The sequence below is a fragment of the Tursiops truncatus genome, chromosome 4, assembly GCF_011762595.2.
Source record: "Tursiops truncatus isolate mTurTru1 chromosome 4, mTurTru1.mat.Y, whole genome shotgun sequence".
Classification (NCBI taxonomy): Eukaryota; Metazoa; Chordata; class Mammalia; order Artiodactyla; family Delphinidae; genus Tursiops; species Tursiops truncatus.
In genome coordinates, this window is record NC_047037.1 from 101,456,695 (window position 1) to 101,475,167 (window position 18,473).

Consider the following 18,473-nt stretch of genomic DNA (forward strand, 5'->3'; position numbering starts at 1 on the left):
TGTAGTGTTCATTATGACTGCAATTATGTAGCAAAACTCTCCAAATATAGTTCAGTTATTGCGGTTATTAATCATTCTGGTTTTGTTTCAAGTACTTGCTTTATAGCCTGCTGGACAGACTCCATTATTCTACAAGCTGAATGCAGAAAGTCAAACATGTGCATGTGAATCTGCTGTTCTAACGGCCTTTCAACATAATTTACCCTTTCAATTTGTATTTGTGAATACAAAAAAAAGTGGAGAAATAAAGCTGGTGTCAATAGAGTCACTGACCTTTGCAGTAAACAGAAGATAGTTCTTAACGAAAAACAACTTGGCAAATAAGAAATCTATTTTCCTAGAACTAGAAATAGTGCTGCTTAAGAAGTTAAGTCTCAGAATAGCAATCAGTTCTTATAGAAAAGGGGGGGAAAACACCTCAAAGAATCTATACATTTGATAAGGAAAAAAAATAAGAGAGTCAGAAGGTGTGCATTTTTAGAGGTTCAAAGAACCAACATTACAGATAGAAGGTATTTCTAAACACTTTATGCACAAAACCATACATTCTGATTAATTTAACTACAAGATGCCAAGTAAAAGACAGATTTATTATAGAGAACAAACACCATCTGCACCATCTTAAATCATTACTGTAGATGTATTTCTAGGAAAAAAATATACCTGAAAAGTTCTGAGATGCTAAAGTATTAACTAAATAGGATTCCAACAGACCCAGGGAAAGTGGCTCCATTTTATTTAAATGTTAACACGTAGAGAGCCTACATGTTAAATAAATATAATAATACATTGATATGTTATCGATGTAATGGTTCACAAAATGCACATCACCAATTTCAAGTAGTCCATGATTTTTTCAATTTGGCTACATACATTGGGCCCCAGGCTTTGCCCTTATCTGGAATCACCAATAGCCCACATTCCTGGCCAGTGGGAGCAAATGTGAAGTCTTGGGAGCAAGTCCTTGCCATTTCCTTAATGTCCACAGGCATGATGTTACTGTAGGAGTTTAAAACTTCACTGATCACATCTTGATTTTCTGCCTTGGAAAGTGTGCATGTGGAGTACACAAGTAGCCCTCCAGGACGTAAGGCCTTAATTGCAGACCTGCATGTAATCAGGAAAATGCAAAAGATTGGTTATGTACATTAAAAAGGAACTATGGGGGCTGAGGGCAAGAAAGCTTACATACTTGAAATTAACCCTACTCTGACTCTGACTGTAATAACTTTGGGTGTTTTCTAGCCTTACAACTATTTCTTTCTAATGTATCCCCGGATGACTGGGAAAATGATAATGAGACCAATCAACACGGGAAAGACAGAGAGTATGTCTGACTGGTTCATTGTTTTGTTCTTCTAAGGACAGGAGGATGGAGGCAGAGCATGAAATAATGGGTCTGTCTTTGAATATACTGAGTGGTACTAATGGGTAGGTGGGAAGGAGAATCTGAACTTCAGGAAAGGGGTTAGGGCTCAGTGATAGATGAAGTCATGTGAATAAACAGGATTTCCCAGGAAAAGAACAAGGAAGAAAAGTGGACTAAAGACAGAGAATGCCTATATGTAAAGACAGCAGAACTTAGAAAAAATTTAGAAGGCTTCTCCAGATAAAAGTATAGCTTTAGGGAAAAGATGGGAAGATTTTTTTCCCCCAAGGGGAAGACTTGAACATATTTGTAGATGCAGATCCAGGAGAACAGTCCCAAGACTTCAGGCTGCAAATGGAGGAGTTAGCTTCAGAAAAGATGGGATTCCAGCTCTTCATCTGAAACAACAAGGGAGCATGAACAGGGAACCGAGACGTTCTAAGGTAAATGAAAGTTCACAATAGACAGCCTTGATAATAAGTGTGGAGGGGGAAGCAAGGTCATCTACTGAGACAGAAAACTAGAAAAGTTTTAGTCCTGCTGCTGTGGTGATAACCCCAGAGCAATTACTAATCAAGAACTTTTTTTTTTTTAAGAAATCATGTTCCAGAACCTCTACTGGATTTAAAAGTACAGTCAGCCCCGTCTCAACCTATATTTAAACAACTAGAGCACCTCCCAATAACTAAGGTTTATAATGAAGATCCACATCATCAAAGCAAGTTCAAACTCTGTCTTCTATGTTCGATTATTAAAGGATTGAAAAATTCTAACTCAAGACAAGCAAACTGATGACGATTTTTTTCTCCTCTTTCTGTAGACATCCTTAAATATAATGTGTAATAAAAAATGTACTAACTCAAAACAATAAAGTAAAAAGGATAGAGAGAACCATTAACTAACAGTGAATTTCAACACATTTCTGAAAGATGATATGCAGACAGACGAATAGTGAATGAAGAGAGTAGAGACAGCCCTACAGCCACAGAGGGTATAATTTGACCTGCAGAACTACAGAGGGGTTTGGGACCTGGAAAAGCCAGACTAAATGTGACAGGAGTAAAAAGTGAAAACAAAGATATTAATTCAAAGCATAGATAAGAAACCACAGATTTCAGACTCCCATATATGGCACGTCAGGCAGCCAGGTAAAAAGTTGGAAGGTTTTTTTTAACTGAAGTATAGCTGATTTACAATGTTGTGTTAATTTCTGCTGTAGATCAAAGCAATTCAGTTATACAGTGTTTTCCATATTCTTTACCATTATGGTTTATCACAGGATATTAAATATTTTTCCTGTGCTATACAGTAGGACCCTGTTTATCCATTCTATGCATAACAGTTTGCATCTGCTACTCCCAAACTCCCAATCCATCCCTCCCTCACCTCACCTCCCCCTTGGCAACCACAAGTCCGTTCTCTATATCTGTGAGTCTGTTTCTGTTTCATAGATAAGTTCATTTGTGTTATATTTTAGGTTCCACATATAAGTGATATCATATGGTATTTGTCTTTCTCTTTCTGACTTACTTCACTTAGTATGATAATCTCCAGGTCCATCCATGTTGCTGAAAATGGATTATTTCATTCCTTTTTATGGCTGAGTACTATTCCATTATATATATGTACCACATCTTCTTTATCCATTCATCTGTCGATGGACATTTAGGTTGTTTCCATGTCTTGGCTACTGTGAATAGTGCTGCTATGAACATAGGGGGGTGCACGTATTTTTTTGAATTATAGTTTTCTCTGGATATATGCCCAGGAGTGGGATTGCTGAATCGTATGGCAACTCTACTTAATAGCTTTTTGAAGAAACTCCATACTGTTTTTCATAATGGTTGTACCAACTTACATTCCCACCAACAGTGTAGGAGGGTTCCCTTTTCTCCACACCCTCTCCAACATTTCTTATTTGTAGACTTTTTAATGATGGCCATTCTGACTGATGTGAGGTGCTACCTCGTTGCAGTTTTGATTTGCATTTCTCTAATAATTAGTGACATTGAGCAACTTATCATGTTCCTGTTGGCCATCGGTATGTCTTCTTTGAAGAAGTCTATTTAGGTCTTCTGCCCATTTTTTGATTGGGTTGTTTGTTTTTTTGTTGTTGAGTTCTATGAACTGTTTGTATACTTTGGACATTAAGCCCTTGTCAGTCGCATTGTTTGCAAATGTTTTCTCCCATTCTGTAGGTGGTCTTTTAGTTTTGTTTATGGTTTCCTTTGCTGTGCAAAAGCTTGTAAGTTTGATTAGACCCCATTTGTTTATTTTTGCTTTTATGTCTATTGCCTTTGGAGACTGACCTAAGAAAACATCGGTACGATTTATGTCAAAGAACATTTTGCCTATGTTCTCTTCTAGGAGTTTTATGGTATCATTCTTACGTTTAAGTCTTTAAGCCATTTTGAGTTTATTTTTGTCTAGGTGTGAGGGAGTGTTCTAACTTCACTGATTTACATGCAGCTGTCCAACTTTCCCAACACCACTTGCTGAAGAAACTTTCTTCCAGTTGTATATTCTTGTCTCCTTTGTCGAAGATTAATTGACCATAGGTGTGTGGGTTTATTTCTGGGCTCTCTATTCTGTTCCCTTGATCCACATGTCTGTTTTTGCGCCAGTACCATGCTGTTTTGATTACTATCACTTTATAGTATTATCTGAAGTCTTGGAGGGTTATGCCTCCTGCTTTGTTTTTGTTCCTCAGGATAGCTTTGGCAATTCTGGGTCTTTTATGGTTCCATATAAATTTTTGGATTACTTGTTCTACTTCTGTGAAAAATGTCATGGGTAATTTGATAGGGATTGGATCTAAACTGTAGATTGCTATGGGTAGTATGGCCAATTTAACAATATTAATTCTTACAATCCAAGAGTATGGGATATCTTCCCATTTCTTTGAATCATCTTCAATTTCCTTTATAGTTTTATAGTTCTGAGCATATAAGTGTTTTACCTCCTTGGTCAGGTTTATTCCTAAGTATTCTGGGGGGGGGGGTTGTGATATTAAAAGGTACTGTTTTTTTACATTCCCTTTCTGATATTTCATTGTTACTATAAAGAAATGCAACCGATTTATGTATGTTAATCCTGTATCCTGCTACCTTGCTGATTTTGTTTATCAGTTCTAGGAGTTTCTGTGCAGAATCTTTAGGATTTTCTATATATAGTATCATGTTATCTGATATAATGACAATTTTACCTCTTCCCTAAAATTTGGAAGCTTTTTAATCTAAGAAAGTTGAATAAACTAGGGAGACCTAAGGCACCCCCTCCCCAAACTAAAGACCTCTGCATTCAGCAAACCATAAAGTGACATCACCAGGCAAAAATTATCACCCCTAAAATAAACCTCCTAGTACTTTACTGTCCCATTATTAAATAAAAACGTACAATGAAGGATTATTAAGGGTGAGAAATGCTTATGCAATATGTGAGATCAAAAGTAAAAGAAACAAAAAATGGCCTACAAAGAAACAGAAACTTCAGGGAACAAAAGAGACATAACAAGACCTTATAAATGCAGAAAGATCAGCAAAAATACAGGACCCACAAAACAATAACAGAATGCCATGAAACAGGACCAAGAAGAGGCCTCTTTGAAATGAAACACATGTTTATCAAAATAATATTTTATAGAAGTGTTTGGAAGTTAAGGTTGAAAAATCTTCCAAAAAAGCAGAACAACAGATGGACTGAAAATGACACAGGGAAGATTAATCAAGCAGGTCCAAATTTCAGTTAACAGGAGTACTGGAAAGATAGTACAGAGAATTGGGGGATGGGGACTTGAATTAGTGAAATAAGAATTTTCTAGAGATGAAAAGAAGTGTTCAGATTAAAATAGCTCATCATAAGGCTAGAATATCCATTATTATTTATTCAGCATCTATTATGGGCATTGTTCTAGATGTTGGGTATACACTGAAATAGAACAACAACAATAAAAAAAAAAAAACCCTCAGTTTCATGAAGCTTACATTCTAGCTGGGGGAGAAAGACTACAAAAATAAGTAAGTCTGTCATGGACTGAACTGTGTCCCCTCAAAATTCGTATGTTGAAGCCATAACCCCCAATACCTCAGAATGTGACTGTATTTGGAGATAACATCTTTAAAGAGGTAATTAAGTTATTAAAATGACGTCATTAGGGTGGGCCCTAATCCAATATGTCTGGTGTCCTTATAAGAAGAGGAAATTTGGACACAATTACAGAGGGAAGATCAAGTGAAGACACAGGGCAAAGACAGCTATCCAAGCAGAGAGGCCTCAGAAGAAACCAACCCTGCGGACACCTTGATCTCAGACTTCTAGCTTTCAGCACTGTGAGAAATATCTGTTGTTTAAGCCATTCAGTCTGTGGTACTGTGTTATGGTAGTCCTAGCAAACTAATACAAAGTATTTACACATATATGCACATACATATATAAACACATACACACACATAATAATATATACACACACACACATATATACGTATGCATGTGTGTATGTTTGCACGTGTGTTTTCCCCCACCAAGCAATCCTCCAATCCTCTGCAAACACTGACTGCATGTCCTACAATTTATTTCAATTCTGACACTATCCACCTGGTCCCACAAGACTGTCCTTCGAATGCCAACTGCAAGTCCAAGTCTTTGGCACTTCTGACACACTGGTTATAAAACGGGGGTTCCCACAAACCCCTCCTTGGGTTAAATAATTTTCTAGAATGGCTCTGTTACTTACTATGTTACTGATTTATTATTACAAGATACAATGCAGTAACAGCCAGATGGAAGAGATGCACAGGGCAAAGTATGCCCTCTCCAGGCACACCACCCTCCCAACACCTCCTCTCCACCCTGAAAGCCCTGTAAATCTCTTCAGTGACGGTTTTTTAGAGGCTTCATTAAATAGGTGTAATTGATTAAATCATTGGCCACTGGTGATTAAACTCCATCTCCAGCCCCTCTCCCATCCCTAAAGAGGGGGAGGGGTGGAGCTGAAAGTTCCAACCCTCTAATTATACAGTCAGTTCCCCTGGCAACCAGTCCCCCATCCTTAGGGGCTGCCCCAAAGTCACATTAACATAAACTCAGGTATGGTTGAAAGGGCTTGTTATGAATAATAAAAGTTGCTCCTTTCACCCTTACCAAAGCCAGATATTATAACAAAAGGCGTTCCTATCACTCTTATCACTTAGGAAATTACAAGGGTTTTAGGAGCTCTGGCCTGGAACCAGGAACAAAGATGAAATACATATTCACAATATCACAGTTTGCTTATTTTTTAATTTAGTGATAGGTTCTATAAAGAAACTTAAATCAGGGTAAGAGGATTAGGAGTGCCTGGATGGTAACAGGGATTGCAGTTTTAAGTAGGATTATTAGAATAGGATGACACTTCAAGAAGTGACATCTGAACAAAGACCTGAGAAGAGAAGGTAAGGAAGTGGGCCATGTAGATATCTGAGGAAAGAGCATTCTGCACAAAAGGAGTAGCCAGTGCAAAGACCCTCAGACATGTCTGAGGAAGGAGGAGGCCAGTGTGACTGTAGCACAGGGAAGAAAGTGGTGGTAGGGTAAGATGAGATCAGGGAGCTAAGAGGAGAGGGTGCAGAGGGTCTGACACAACACTGTCAAAACTCCAACCTTATAGTGAATGAAAAACATCCACATTTAGATGCATTATTGTTAAATTTTAGAACTTTGAGAACAAAGGAAAAATGCTAAATGCCTCCAGAGAGAAGAACTGGTTGCCTCTAAGGGTCCAGGAATCAGACTGGCATCTGTGGAGTAGTGTACTCCAAATCCTGGGAAAAAGGCAATTTAAAGTGGATGCTATTTACTGCCACACTGTCAAATAAATACATAGGAGGGAGACAGAAACTTTCAGATATCTGATGACTCAGAAATTTTACCTCTAGCAGAATGAGGAGGTAAATCAAGAAAGAAGAGAACTGTGACACAGAAAACAGTGAACGCCACATAGGAGAACAATGAAGGGAGTGGAGCCCCAGAATGATAACTGCATGGGAGCCCTTAGAGGGTAACTACTCCAGATGAGAAGGAGAGGGAGACTCCAGGGAGAAGTGAGACGGGAGAAAAGAGATGAAATGACTGAAAACTGAGAAAACCTTGAAGATTTGATACATGCACCTGGGGTGGGTGTGTAAGGGGGAGAAGAAAAGAGAGAGAGTCTGTTCCATCTAATCTGATTATAAGAAAATTTTCCTCTCAGTGTCATTCTGATCACAACACTGAACCAATAGAGAAGGAAATTTAATTCTAATGTATTAGTCCATTCTGCAGTGAATAAAACAATATATATTGATTATTGGCCCTCAATGTTCAGAATCATTCCATAAACTTATCTTAGTAATGTTTCAGAACAGATTATAAAATCTCAGAAAGAATACCGTCAACCTTGACAACATAAACATAAAGGTGCAGGTATAAGACACTGGGAAGTAGAGGGGAGAAATGTAAGATGGGGCGGGGATGTAAATATTGTTATATTACAAAAAGAGAAACCAAGAGCTATTGCTCTGATTATTTGAAAAAAGAATAAAGCTCGAAGTGTGTTTAGACAGACTTTCTACCGCTAACAGAACAAGAAATGTAGATCTAAGTGTGAAGTACTAAGTTTCCAAGCTGACTGAGGGAGAAACTGTAACAGAGTGAGAACACAGGTTGTAGAGTGCTGTGAAGAGGTAAGGGAGGTATAAGTGAGATGAGCCCAAGCAAAAAGTCAGGGCAGGCACACCTCGGAGATATGGCAGGTTTGGTTCTAGATCACAATAAAGCAAATAAAGTGAATCTCAATAAAGCGAGTCACAAATTTTTTGGTTTCCCAGTGCATAAAAAAGTTATGTTTACACTATACTGTAGTCTATTAAGTGTGCAATAACATTATGTCTAAAAAAATGTACATACCTTAATTAAAAAACACTTTATTGCTGAGAAACGCTAACCATCATCTGAGCCTTCAGCAAGTTGTAATACTTTTGCAATAGTAACATCAAGGAACACTGATCACAGATCACCATAACAAATACAATAATAATGAAAAGTTTGAAATATTGTTAGAATTACCTAAAAGTGACACAGAGACACAAAATGAACAAAGGCTACTGGAAAAATGGTGCCAACAGACTTGTTGGATGCGTGGTTGTCACAAACCTTCAATTTGTAAAAACATAGTATCTGAGAAACACAATAAAACAAGGTGTGCCTGTAGTCAATGTCTAAAGTTTATTATTTAGAGGTTTAGGAGGGACCTGAAGAATAAATAAAGTATAAATAATTGTAAGTGGTTGCTCTGAGGAGTAAAGCTAGGGGAAGATGGGGGAGTGGTAGGGGTAAATTACTTTTAACTAAACACTCATTTATATTTTTAATTTTTTACCCATGTCATATATTTCTACGATAATACAAATTAAAGGGTAGCTATGACAGCAGTATAAATATTAGAAATTTTCCCATAGAGGTCAGTTGTTTTTTTTTGTTCTTTTAATTTGACTATTAAGGGATTAACTCTCTAGAAAACTCATTCCCTGAGGTCCAGATAACTAAAACTGTATGGTATCCAGTATTTCTGGTCTTCTCATATATCCACTTACTGATATAAAAAAAACTGGGAGGTGACTACCAATTTACAGTAGCTTACCACTGTAAGCCTACTTAACCTTCAGTGTTTGCTGTTAATTTCTAAAAAAAGTTTTTTAACCTGTCTTCTTACTTGTCACTGTCTCCTAAATATTCTCCACAGAAACTTTTTTAAAAGGCTCAGATCTAGACACCAGAGATGTGAACTGTTATGGGATAACAGCCTATGGGAGGAAGAATGATGGCCCACAAAGATGTCCATATCCTAATCCCCAGAACATTTAAACATGTCACATTATATGGCAAAAGGGTATTTGCAGATGTGATGAAATTAAGGGTCTTAAAATGGGAAGATTACACTGGATTATCTGAGTGGGCCCAATGTAATTACAAAGATCCTTATAAATAGAAAAGGGAAGCAGGAGAGTCAGAGAAAGAGAGGTGATGATTGAAGCTAAGGCTGGAGTGACAGGAATGCTAGCCAAAGGTCACAAGCCAAGGAATGTGGGCTGCATCTAGAAGCTGGAAAAGGTAAGGAAATCATTCTCCCTGTCTTAGTCTGTTTGGGTCGCTATAACAAAAACGCCATAGACTAGGTGGTTTAAACAATAAACATTTATTTCTCATAGTTCAGGAAGCTGGGAAGTCCAAGATTAAGGCACCAGCAGGTTCAGCATCTGCTGAGGATACCTGCCTCCTGGTTCATAGATGGCCACTGTGTCCTCCCATGGCAGTAGGAGAATGGGAGCACTCTGAGGGCTCTGTTATAAGGGCACTAATCCCATCATAAGCGCTCCACCCTCATAACCTAATCATCTCCCAAAGGCCTAACACAATCATCTTTGGGATTAGGATTTCAACATATGAATTTTCGGTCTATAGCACTCCCCTAGAGCCTCCAGAAGAAATCGCAGCTCTGTAAACACCTTGATTTTGAAACTATGACCTCCAGAAGTGTAAGATAATAAATCTGTGTTATTTTAAGCCACTAAATTTATGGTAATTTGTTACTAATAGCAGCAATAGGAAACTAACACACACCTGGTGATGGCTTTTCAATTTTTTTTACAGTGACATACTGAGGCATCGGTAGATTTTGCTAAAATTGTGCAAGTTACAACTACACTCATTTTGGATCATTTTCTACTGACTATAGCAATGAGTATAAGATTTTCTTTAAAAAAAGTTAGATTATTGTGCAAGGGATATATACAATTTGAATGAGGGTATCTTTAAATTCCCATTAAAAGGATTTATTTTGATCCTAATTCCACAGTTAGCAAAACCAATGCCTAATCAAGTAAGTATGATTCTTTCTCATTACAGTTGTACAAAAGTACATAGAAGCCTCATCACTTACAAACAGTATGTTCCTGGCTTGATGCAAATTTAAATTAATTTCTATAATGTTGCCAACGTTGGCTGATTCTTCTGCTCTGTCTTCATCCCAACACTAATAATTTATCTTTCTAAAATTAGGTTGGTATAACTTAACTGGGCACATTAATTTCTTAACAAGGAAACTGTGTGTGGCAACACAAAGGCTTTTTTACAAATTGGGTTAATCTCAACGTCCTAGGGCAAAATGTGAAGAGATTCCTATCAAATGGTTGTTGCTGTTTTGCTGCTAATGATTGCTGTTTAAATACCATTTTTGCCCTTTTGCTTGTAGTAGTTATAGATTTCAAAAAATACCATAATTTTGTATTCAAAGATCAAGGAAAACAGGTAATATGGAAAAAAAAAAAAAAAACTCACTCCCAGAGTTCATATAGCCAAGACTTTTCTGTACTGAGAATTATTTTATTCCATAGTGTCTAGGATAAATCATTTGCTTCCATAACCAGTTACATATATTTTGAAATAGCCCATAAGAACCAAGTAATTATTATATTAATTAATTAATTTGGATAGGTTTCATTCAAGTCATGAAAAGAAGCATTTTTAAAAGGCTTTTTAAAAATGGTCCTTTTTTTGAGGACAGTAGACAGTAGGGTGTGAGAAAGGTTGTGTTGCTTCAGGAGAGAAATTATGACAATCAGAACAGAAGAAAGATACTGTTTACTAGGTCTTAACAAGCCAAGGAAGAAATTTTAAATTCTGGAGGGGTAAAAACATTTAAAAGTTAGACTTGGGGCTTCCCTGGTGGCGCAGTGGTTGAGAGTCCGCCTGCCGATGCAGGGGACACGGGTTCATGCCCCGGTCGGGGAGGATCCCACATGCCGCGAAGCAACTAGGCCCATGAGCCATGGCCGCTGAGCCTGCGCGTCTGGAGCCTGTGCTCCGCAACGGGAGAAGCCACAACAGTGAGAGGCCCACGTACCGCAGGAAAAAAAAAAAAGTTAGACTTGAATAATACTAATAAACTGGCAAAGTTGTGGTAATGACCATATAAAAACATGTCAGGATTAGAGAAGGAAAACAAAAAGTGCTGGATCTGGGATCTGGTAGAAGGCAAAAGGTTGCTCTATGCTTGTGTAAATTTCTGTGTCATGTAGTTTGTTTGTTTTTTAATAAGAGGAGGTAAAACTAAACAACTAACTAAGCAACATCCATTTTGGCATAATGGTATCCTCTGCTAACCTTTTCCAAATGAGCTGTGTACCTTGGCTTCTCGAGGACTACATGTTTCACAGCTTAACAAGATCCTGAATAATGGGATATTTTTCACTTGTGCTATAACACTAACTATATTGCATGAAATTACAAGTTGAATTAAGATGGGCATTCTTTACTACTGAATTATAACTGATGGCAGAGAGATGGTCAGCAGTGATTTCTAATCATACTTATCAGTATAAGGCAGAAAAAGATGTTATGACTAACTACAGTAGATGAAGAAAAGTATTATTTTGATCAGATTAGGTGGAAGGCTAACCTAATACTTTAAACTGAAATGGCAACTAGTAGACATTATCTTGGGTTTTATATATTATTCAACACACAATGTCCATCTATAATGCAGAGCTGGGGGAAGTACTTCTAAAGGAAGCAGAGTTGCCACATAATACACTCCCCCTAACACTTCCCTGAAACACATATATTCCCCTCAGAAGCCTCCCACCTAAGAGCTGATCAGGCTTAACCCTACTTGAAGTATGAAATAAGATTCTATCTCACAATAGCACTGCAGGAAGTAAAGCTGATCTTGATTAACAATATGGGATAAAATAAGAGTGGGAAATGCTTTTACCACAGCACCCCTAACAGGAAAAGAATGATGGCCTTCTTGCCACAGAATGTACACCAGATACCCTGTTGCTTTACGGCAGATACGAGCTGTACAAATTTTTCCAAATCTTTGTCTTTCAGTGTATTACGGAATAGGCTGAAATGCGTTCTGCACTTAAACCACCTAGCTAATGAAGCAGCTCAAAATAAAACATATTCTAAAAAAGAAAACATTAAACAGAATATAACGTTAAATTAAATTTTCCCCATTTACAAATAGAAAACCTTAATTGATTTTTGGCGGTTCACAGAGTAGACCTGAATGGCACTTCAGATGTACTATCTCTTACATGCCATCGTGAAATCCAAAAAGCTCTGCAAACTACAGCTTTTTTCTTAAGTTTGTGTCAGATTCATCTGGCCTCAACATTTGACCTAAATTGATGTAAGGCTATTTATCGTCAAGACTGAGCCCACGTGGTAAAACTACTCGAACGTTTTGCTGAAAACATATTAAAGTTTGATTACAGGGTGCTGCCCCAGATCCTACTGAGGGAAGTGGGTGATGTGATATAACAAATACATACTATATCACCTTAAAAAAAAGCAGAATTCTGAGCAGAATCCATCAGTATTTTCTTATTCTAATATACAGTAAGAAAAACAGCTGGATTGTTTTGTGTTCTTTCAATACACTAAGGGTTCTTCCCCATTACCCCCTCCCAAAAGTGTTTTGTATGTTTGTATTTTTTAAAGAACACTTTATATAATCAATAATGAAGGCTTTTTTTTTTTCAGAAGTCCATTTTGTCATTTTTTTAAGTGCTTTTCATTGAATTTCTCTATCCTTTAAAGATCTTCGAGAAAAACAGAGAATCAAGCCCCAAGAGCCATTTATAATACTGGCTTAGAAACAAGGTAAGAACACGCTGCTTTCCCAGGAAAAAAACGGGAAACCACCTTTACACTTCCAGACTAGTTCACACAGCCTTCCAACTACCAACAAATAACGTATAATGACCAAGGAAAAAAAAGAAAAACAATTACCTGATTTTAACAACTTGAAGAAAAATAAGTATTGCCTTAATGAAAACAGAAGCTTCAATGACCTTTAAAAACTAAAAACAAACAAACAAAACAAAACAAAAAAACCCTCGAAAACATCTTGGAACCCTGACAGTCATCAAAGTTCCAAAGGGAGGGTATTTCAAACCTAATCAAAATTGAAAACATGATGCAGGGTGTCCTCTTTTCCTCCGGCAAATCTGAGTCTTAGAGAATGCTATTTTTACAAATAGCTACTAAAGCAACCCTAATACATTTTAAAAAGATAAATTCCATTTTCTGGTCTATTCTTCTGGTCTTCGATTAGAAATTTGGCATTCTGTTGGAAGGGTCATTGTTAATTAGATCGCTAAATTTAAGTGTTTTTTGCATTAAAAAAAACTGAGCCCAAACTGCGTAAGAAAACAATCAGCACAGCAATACTGCCATCTTTTGACCAAAGCAAGAAAAGTGATTTTCTCCCCTTACATGAATTCCTACGACTTACCATTAAGGGACAAGCATCGTCTTTTTATGTCTTCCAGTGACATGTTCGAAGTTACAGGCACAGCCTCTACCACAACTTCTGGTGCAGAAGTAAAACAATCACAGATGTCTGTATTCTTGAAAAATTCATATTACAGGTAAACACTACTGTGAATAATATACTTATTCCTCATCTTTCTTCATGTCCCTTCTGTGTCACCATTAAAGCATCAAGGCAACATCAACCATTCTTTCAGATGTAAATATGGGGAAGTAATCAAGTGAAATAGACTGAAAAATCACTTCATTGACACAATATTAGCAAGCTTGTACCCTTCATCTTAGAAACTCTAGCATTAAACATTTTTTTAAACCAAGTAAGAATAGAGTAATTTTTAAAACTTAAAACGAGCATAGGAGCATCAATCCTGCAATTGGCCCCTTGTAGCCATTTAATATTCAAGTAATGTTTCAGAAATTCTCTAAAGGGCTACTTTATAAGGTTATTTGCAACTTACATTAAAAAGTTATCTAATTAATAACATGAAAAATATATGAAAACTACTTGTGGTCTTTGTATCTTACTGCCCGAATGACAAAAACTAAATCCAAAACTGAAAAAGGTGAAATGCTTCCAGAGGACATTGCACACACATATTTCTCCATGAGGAAATTCTTTTTCTTTAGGACAGAATATTCCTGAATTAATGGGAATGTGGATTTGGTCCAAAAATCAAATGAGATGCTGATTCCTATGTTAACCTAGTGAGGAACAGGTCACCAGCCTAATTAATAACGCTGCCTTGTTTATTTGGTGCTTAACTTAAAGAGCACTTCACAGATGGAGTCTTAATAAAACCTTATGAGGTATACAAGGTAAATAGTCCGACCCAATTTATCAAATGGAGGGTCACAAAGACTCAGTGACTTGCCTGAAGTTACACAGCTAATTAATGCACCTTAATCTAATACCAGGAAAATGACTGCAAGCTTTATCACTGCTGTATATACCCTGAAGCAAATTATTACGATTGCTAAAATAAGTATGGAATCTGGGGCAATAAGAAAGAGGATGCTACATGCATACATTTTATCATCCCAACTGTCCCAAATACTCATTGAAGGTAAAGAATAACTATAGATCTTTAGGCACTTTTAATAAAAAGGAACTAAGAATTAGTAGGTCTGAAGCTATGACTTGAGAATCTTGGCTACCTGCTCATTTTATAGAGCATGCAACCTTTACCTATTAAAGTGCTATTGCACTGAATTTATGATGAGGTAAATGAAAGCAAATACCTCATGCTGAGACATAATTTGAAACTCTTCATCTCAGATTGACATCAAAATCATAATTTTAAAGAATTTTAACAAATTAGATGCAATGGTTAGAAACTCAAAGGCAGTTACTCCATTAAAATTTCAAATAATTTGGAATAATTTGTAGTTATTCCAAACAATCTGGTAAATTCCTTTAAACAAATTTTGTTTCCACAACTCTAAATGATATATTAAAATATCTGTTTTCCTCAGAAGCTTACTGATAAAATGAGTACAAAGCTAGCCTAAGTTAAGAGGTTTATTTTTGCATTCATCTCACCATACTATTTGATTCTGTCATTCATCCTCAACTTCGAGAAACCTTCTCTCACTTTGTCTTCCTGGACACTACTCTTTCTTTGTTCATCTCCTACTTCTCTGAGGTTCCCTTTTAGCCGCCTTATCTACCTTTCCTCTTCTTCCTATCCCTTAAATATCAGTCTGCCCTATAATTTTATCCTTGGTTTATCTTTTTTCCTAAAGTTAGATGTTTTACATATGTTATCTCATTCAATCTTTCAATTAAGTTATTATTCTCACTTTGCAGATGAGGTAACTAAGGCAAGAGTGTTAAGCAACTTGTATGAGGCCACTCAGTAAGTGTCCAAACCAGGATTCAAATCCGTGCAGTAGAGTTCTACAGTTTTCCTTGACACCTTCCTTTTCTTCCCACTCCAGAACCAATCAACCACCAAATCCTATTAATTCTCCATTGAAAATATCTTGCAAATCTGACCACATATCTGTATTCCTCTCCCATTCACTCAGTTAAGGCCTTTGTCATCTACTTCTTGATTACTGTGAAATCTTTCAAATTGGTTCTCTTGCTAAAGGATTTTCTTATTAATTTTCTTGGCATACGCCGGTGTTATCTGATCAAGGGATTTCCAGCTTGTGACAGACACTTCTAATTGTTCAATATCTGTTCTCACTTCCTTCTATAGTAATGGAATTTTTAACTGGGTACAGCTAAGGCTAATTTCCTAAACTGCCTTTCACTAAAGGTAGTCATATGTCTAAGTCTGACCCATAAGAAGTGAGTGGAAGTAATGTGAGGTGTGCTCTTTTGCTCTTTCTTACTACTTGCAATGCAGATTAAACAGTAAGAGTTGGAATTGTCACTCTGGACCATAGGACCATAAGGTAGAAGATAGACAGGGTCTGGATCCCTGATGATTCTCTGTCCCATCTCTCTAGATGCTTAGTAAGTTCTAATGCTTACATAAATTATTTTTCAGTTTCTTTTTGACCAGGAGAACTTTTATTCATCTTTCCAGACTCACTTCAAAGCTCACTTAGTCTCTGAAACCTTCACTGATTCCCCATGGAATTCCTCCCTCTTCTGTTTTTCCCAAGCAATATATTTCCAGCTCCTTGAAAACAGGGTTTATGCTATATTCATTTTGTATTTTTTATATATAGCACAACTGGAAAGTATCTTCTCAAAATACATTTTTTTAAAATAAATGAATGAATAAATGTTACCTTAATCAAGAGGTGGGTCAAAAAGAGAACTTTTCAGTGTAAAACAAAGGAATATATTGAATTGCAACTAACACTCAAAAATTTCTGAGTAGGGAACAGCTCAAGCAACCTACAACTCTTACAATATAGAACAGATAGAAATAATAGAGGACAGAGGCTTCATTTAGGAAAAAGAATAATAATAAAGCTTTTGCCAACAAGTAATTTATAAAAATGAGAAAAAAAGATTTTTCCTCTTGCCAACAATAAACTCCTACAGAAAGTAATCTGTTAATGAAGGTTACTGCTTAGCAATTGTGCTCTCATTTCTCACTGAGTGGAAAAGTTTGGTACCTTTTAGTAAGTTAACTTGACTCTACAGAAACCATGGTCACTATTTTAAAATTGAGATATGTGGTACCAAAAATGCAGTTAAGACATATTTAAAAACAAATATTATCCCTGACACTGCCTTTCTAGTGACATAAGGGAAATTAACAAAGGAGGTTGTGGGGTTGCGGGGGGGCAGGACAGGAAGTCTGATTTAAAAGGAAGGAAAGGGAGACGCAAGAGGGAAGAGATATGGGAACATATGTATATGTACAACTGATTCACTTTGTTATAAAGCAGAAACTAACACACCATTGTAAAGCAATTATACTCCAATAAAGATGTTAAATATATATATATATATATATATATATTAGCCTAATTTGATGTACCAATAGAAATATTTTGAATACTACAAAATTTAACAAATGGTAAAACTATAACTTTAACCAACTGTTATGAGCTCCATAAAGCTTTTATCTCTAAGTTGTTCCCTTTTTGTCTGCCCCCAACCCTAAAAGTTTAATTCCACAACATTTCATATCTTTTCTTCCTTTAACCATTTTGGGGAGTTCTGTTTCACTTACTTTTTCTTACCATTTCATATATTTTCTCCCACATTTCATTGTTGGCTTCCAGCATTCCTTTCCAATTTTCTATTTTTGTTCCTTTTCAGCAATTCCCATTTCTTTCATTTTCCCACTGCCTGTTTCTCATCATATCACTCTGTTTGTATCGGTTTACTACTTCTGCTGGCAAACAGCAGCCTGGGCAAGAAATCAAATAAAAAAATCCCTACCACTATTATGTTCTACAACCAAAGAAAACATTAAGGTGAAAAGTTGAAGTTCATGTACAATTTATCAAATAAATGGAGATGCAAAATTAAGTTTCAGGTACTTTAAGCATCTAAAACACAGATATTTCTAGGTGGATAGTTACCCAGTGCTATCATCAGTTTTAAAAGTATAATTTTGCAACCCTTGAGGGTAATCTTCACTATGCTCACAGTAAGTAATCAAATTTCTAGATATCAAACTGTTTATTATCAAAGAAGTTCTGTAAATTCAAGATAAAGAAACATGACCAAGCTTGCTATTTTCAGAAACACCATATCCAGTAGCTATTCCTTTGTCAGCCTAAGAAACAAAACTATGCTGATAATTACCTTCTCCCTACTGGCAGCAAGTTTTACCTTGAAGAAGAGATATTTTTTATGTAATACCGGTAGAGCAGAGCAATGACACTAGACACTCCTGAAATAGATTATAAATGACAAGTTTTAACATATTTATTATCAGTTTCTACTTGTACAAGATGTACAAGTTTAGCACATCTTCCCAACAGTTAATTACCTCATTTAGATGCTATGGGAGGGTGGGTTAAGAATTAAAAGCTCTCTGCTAAGACTGAACGTGAGGAATCCAGTTTTGTGTTGCTTAAATTAGAGAAGAGTGACAATAGACGACTTTAGGCCTGCCAAACTTTAAGACAGGGTCTTTGATCTACTATCAGATATAGTCTCTTCACTCATACAAAGAAAAAGAATTAAAAAGCGTTCAACAAAACCACCAGAATTGACTTGATTTTGGCCCACGGCAGATGTGTTTATGAATGAATAGAGATTGTTTATCACTGGTTTAAAAGAGTTTTTCAGACTTTTATTTTAATATTTTTTTTTTAGTAACAAGAAACT

The 18,473-nt window shown here is 36.4% G+C and overlaps 1 protein-coding gene across 1 annotated transcript in view; it reads right to left on the reverse strand.

Annotated features, from left to right (window-relative positions):
- Positions 1–571: 571 nt before the first annotated feature.
- NSUN3 (NOP2/Sun RNA methyltransferase 3) overlaps positions 572–18,473 on the reverse strand; it is a 49,771-nt gene continuing 31,869 nt past the window's right edge. Inside the window, exon 6 of the mRNA XM_019923189.3 lies at positions 572–1,107. Coding sequence (XP_019778748.1) covers positions 837–1,107 — 271 coding nt within the window. The 3' untranslated portion in view covers positions 572–836. The remainder of the gene's footprint in view (positions 1,108–18,473) is intronic.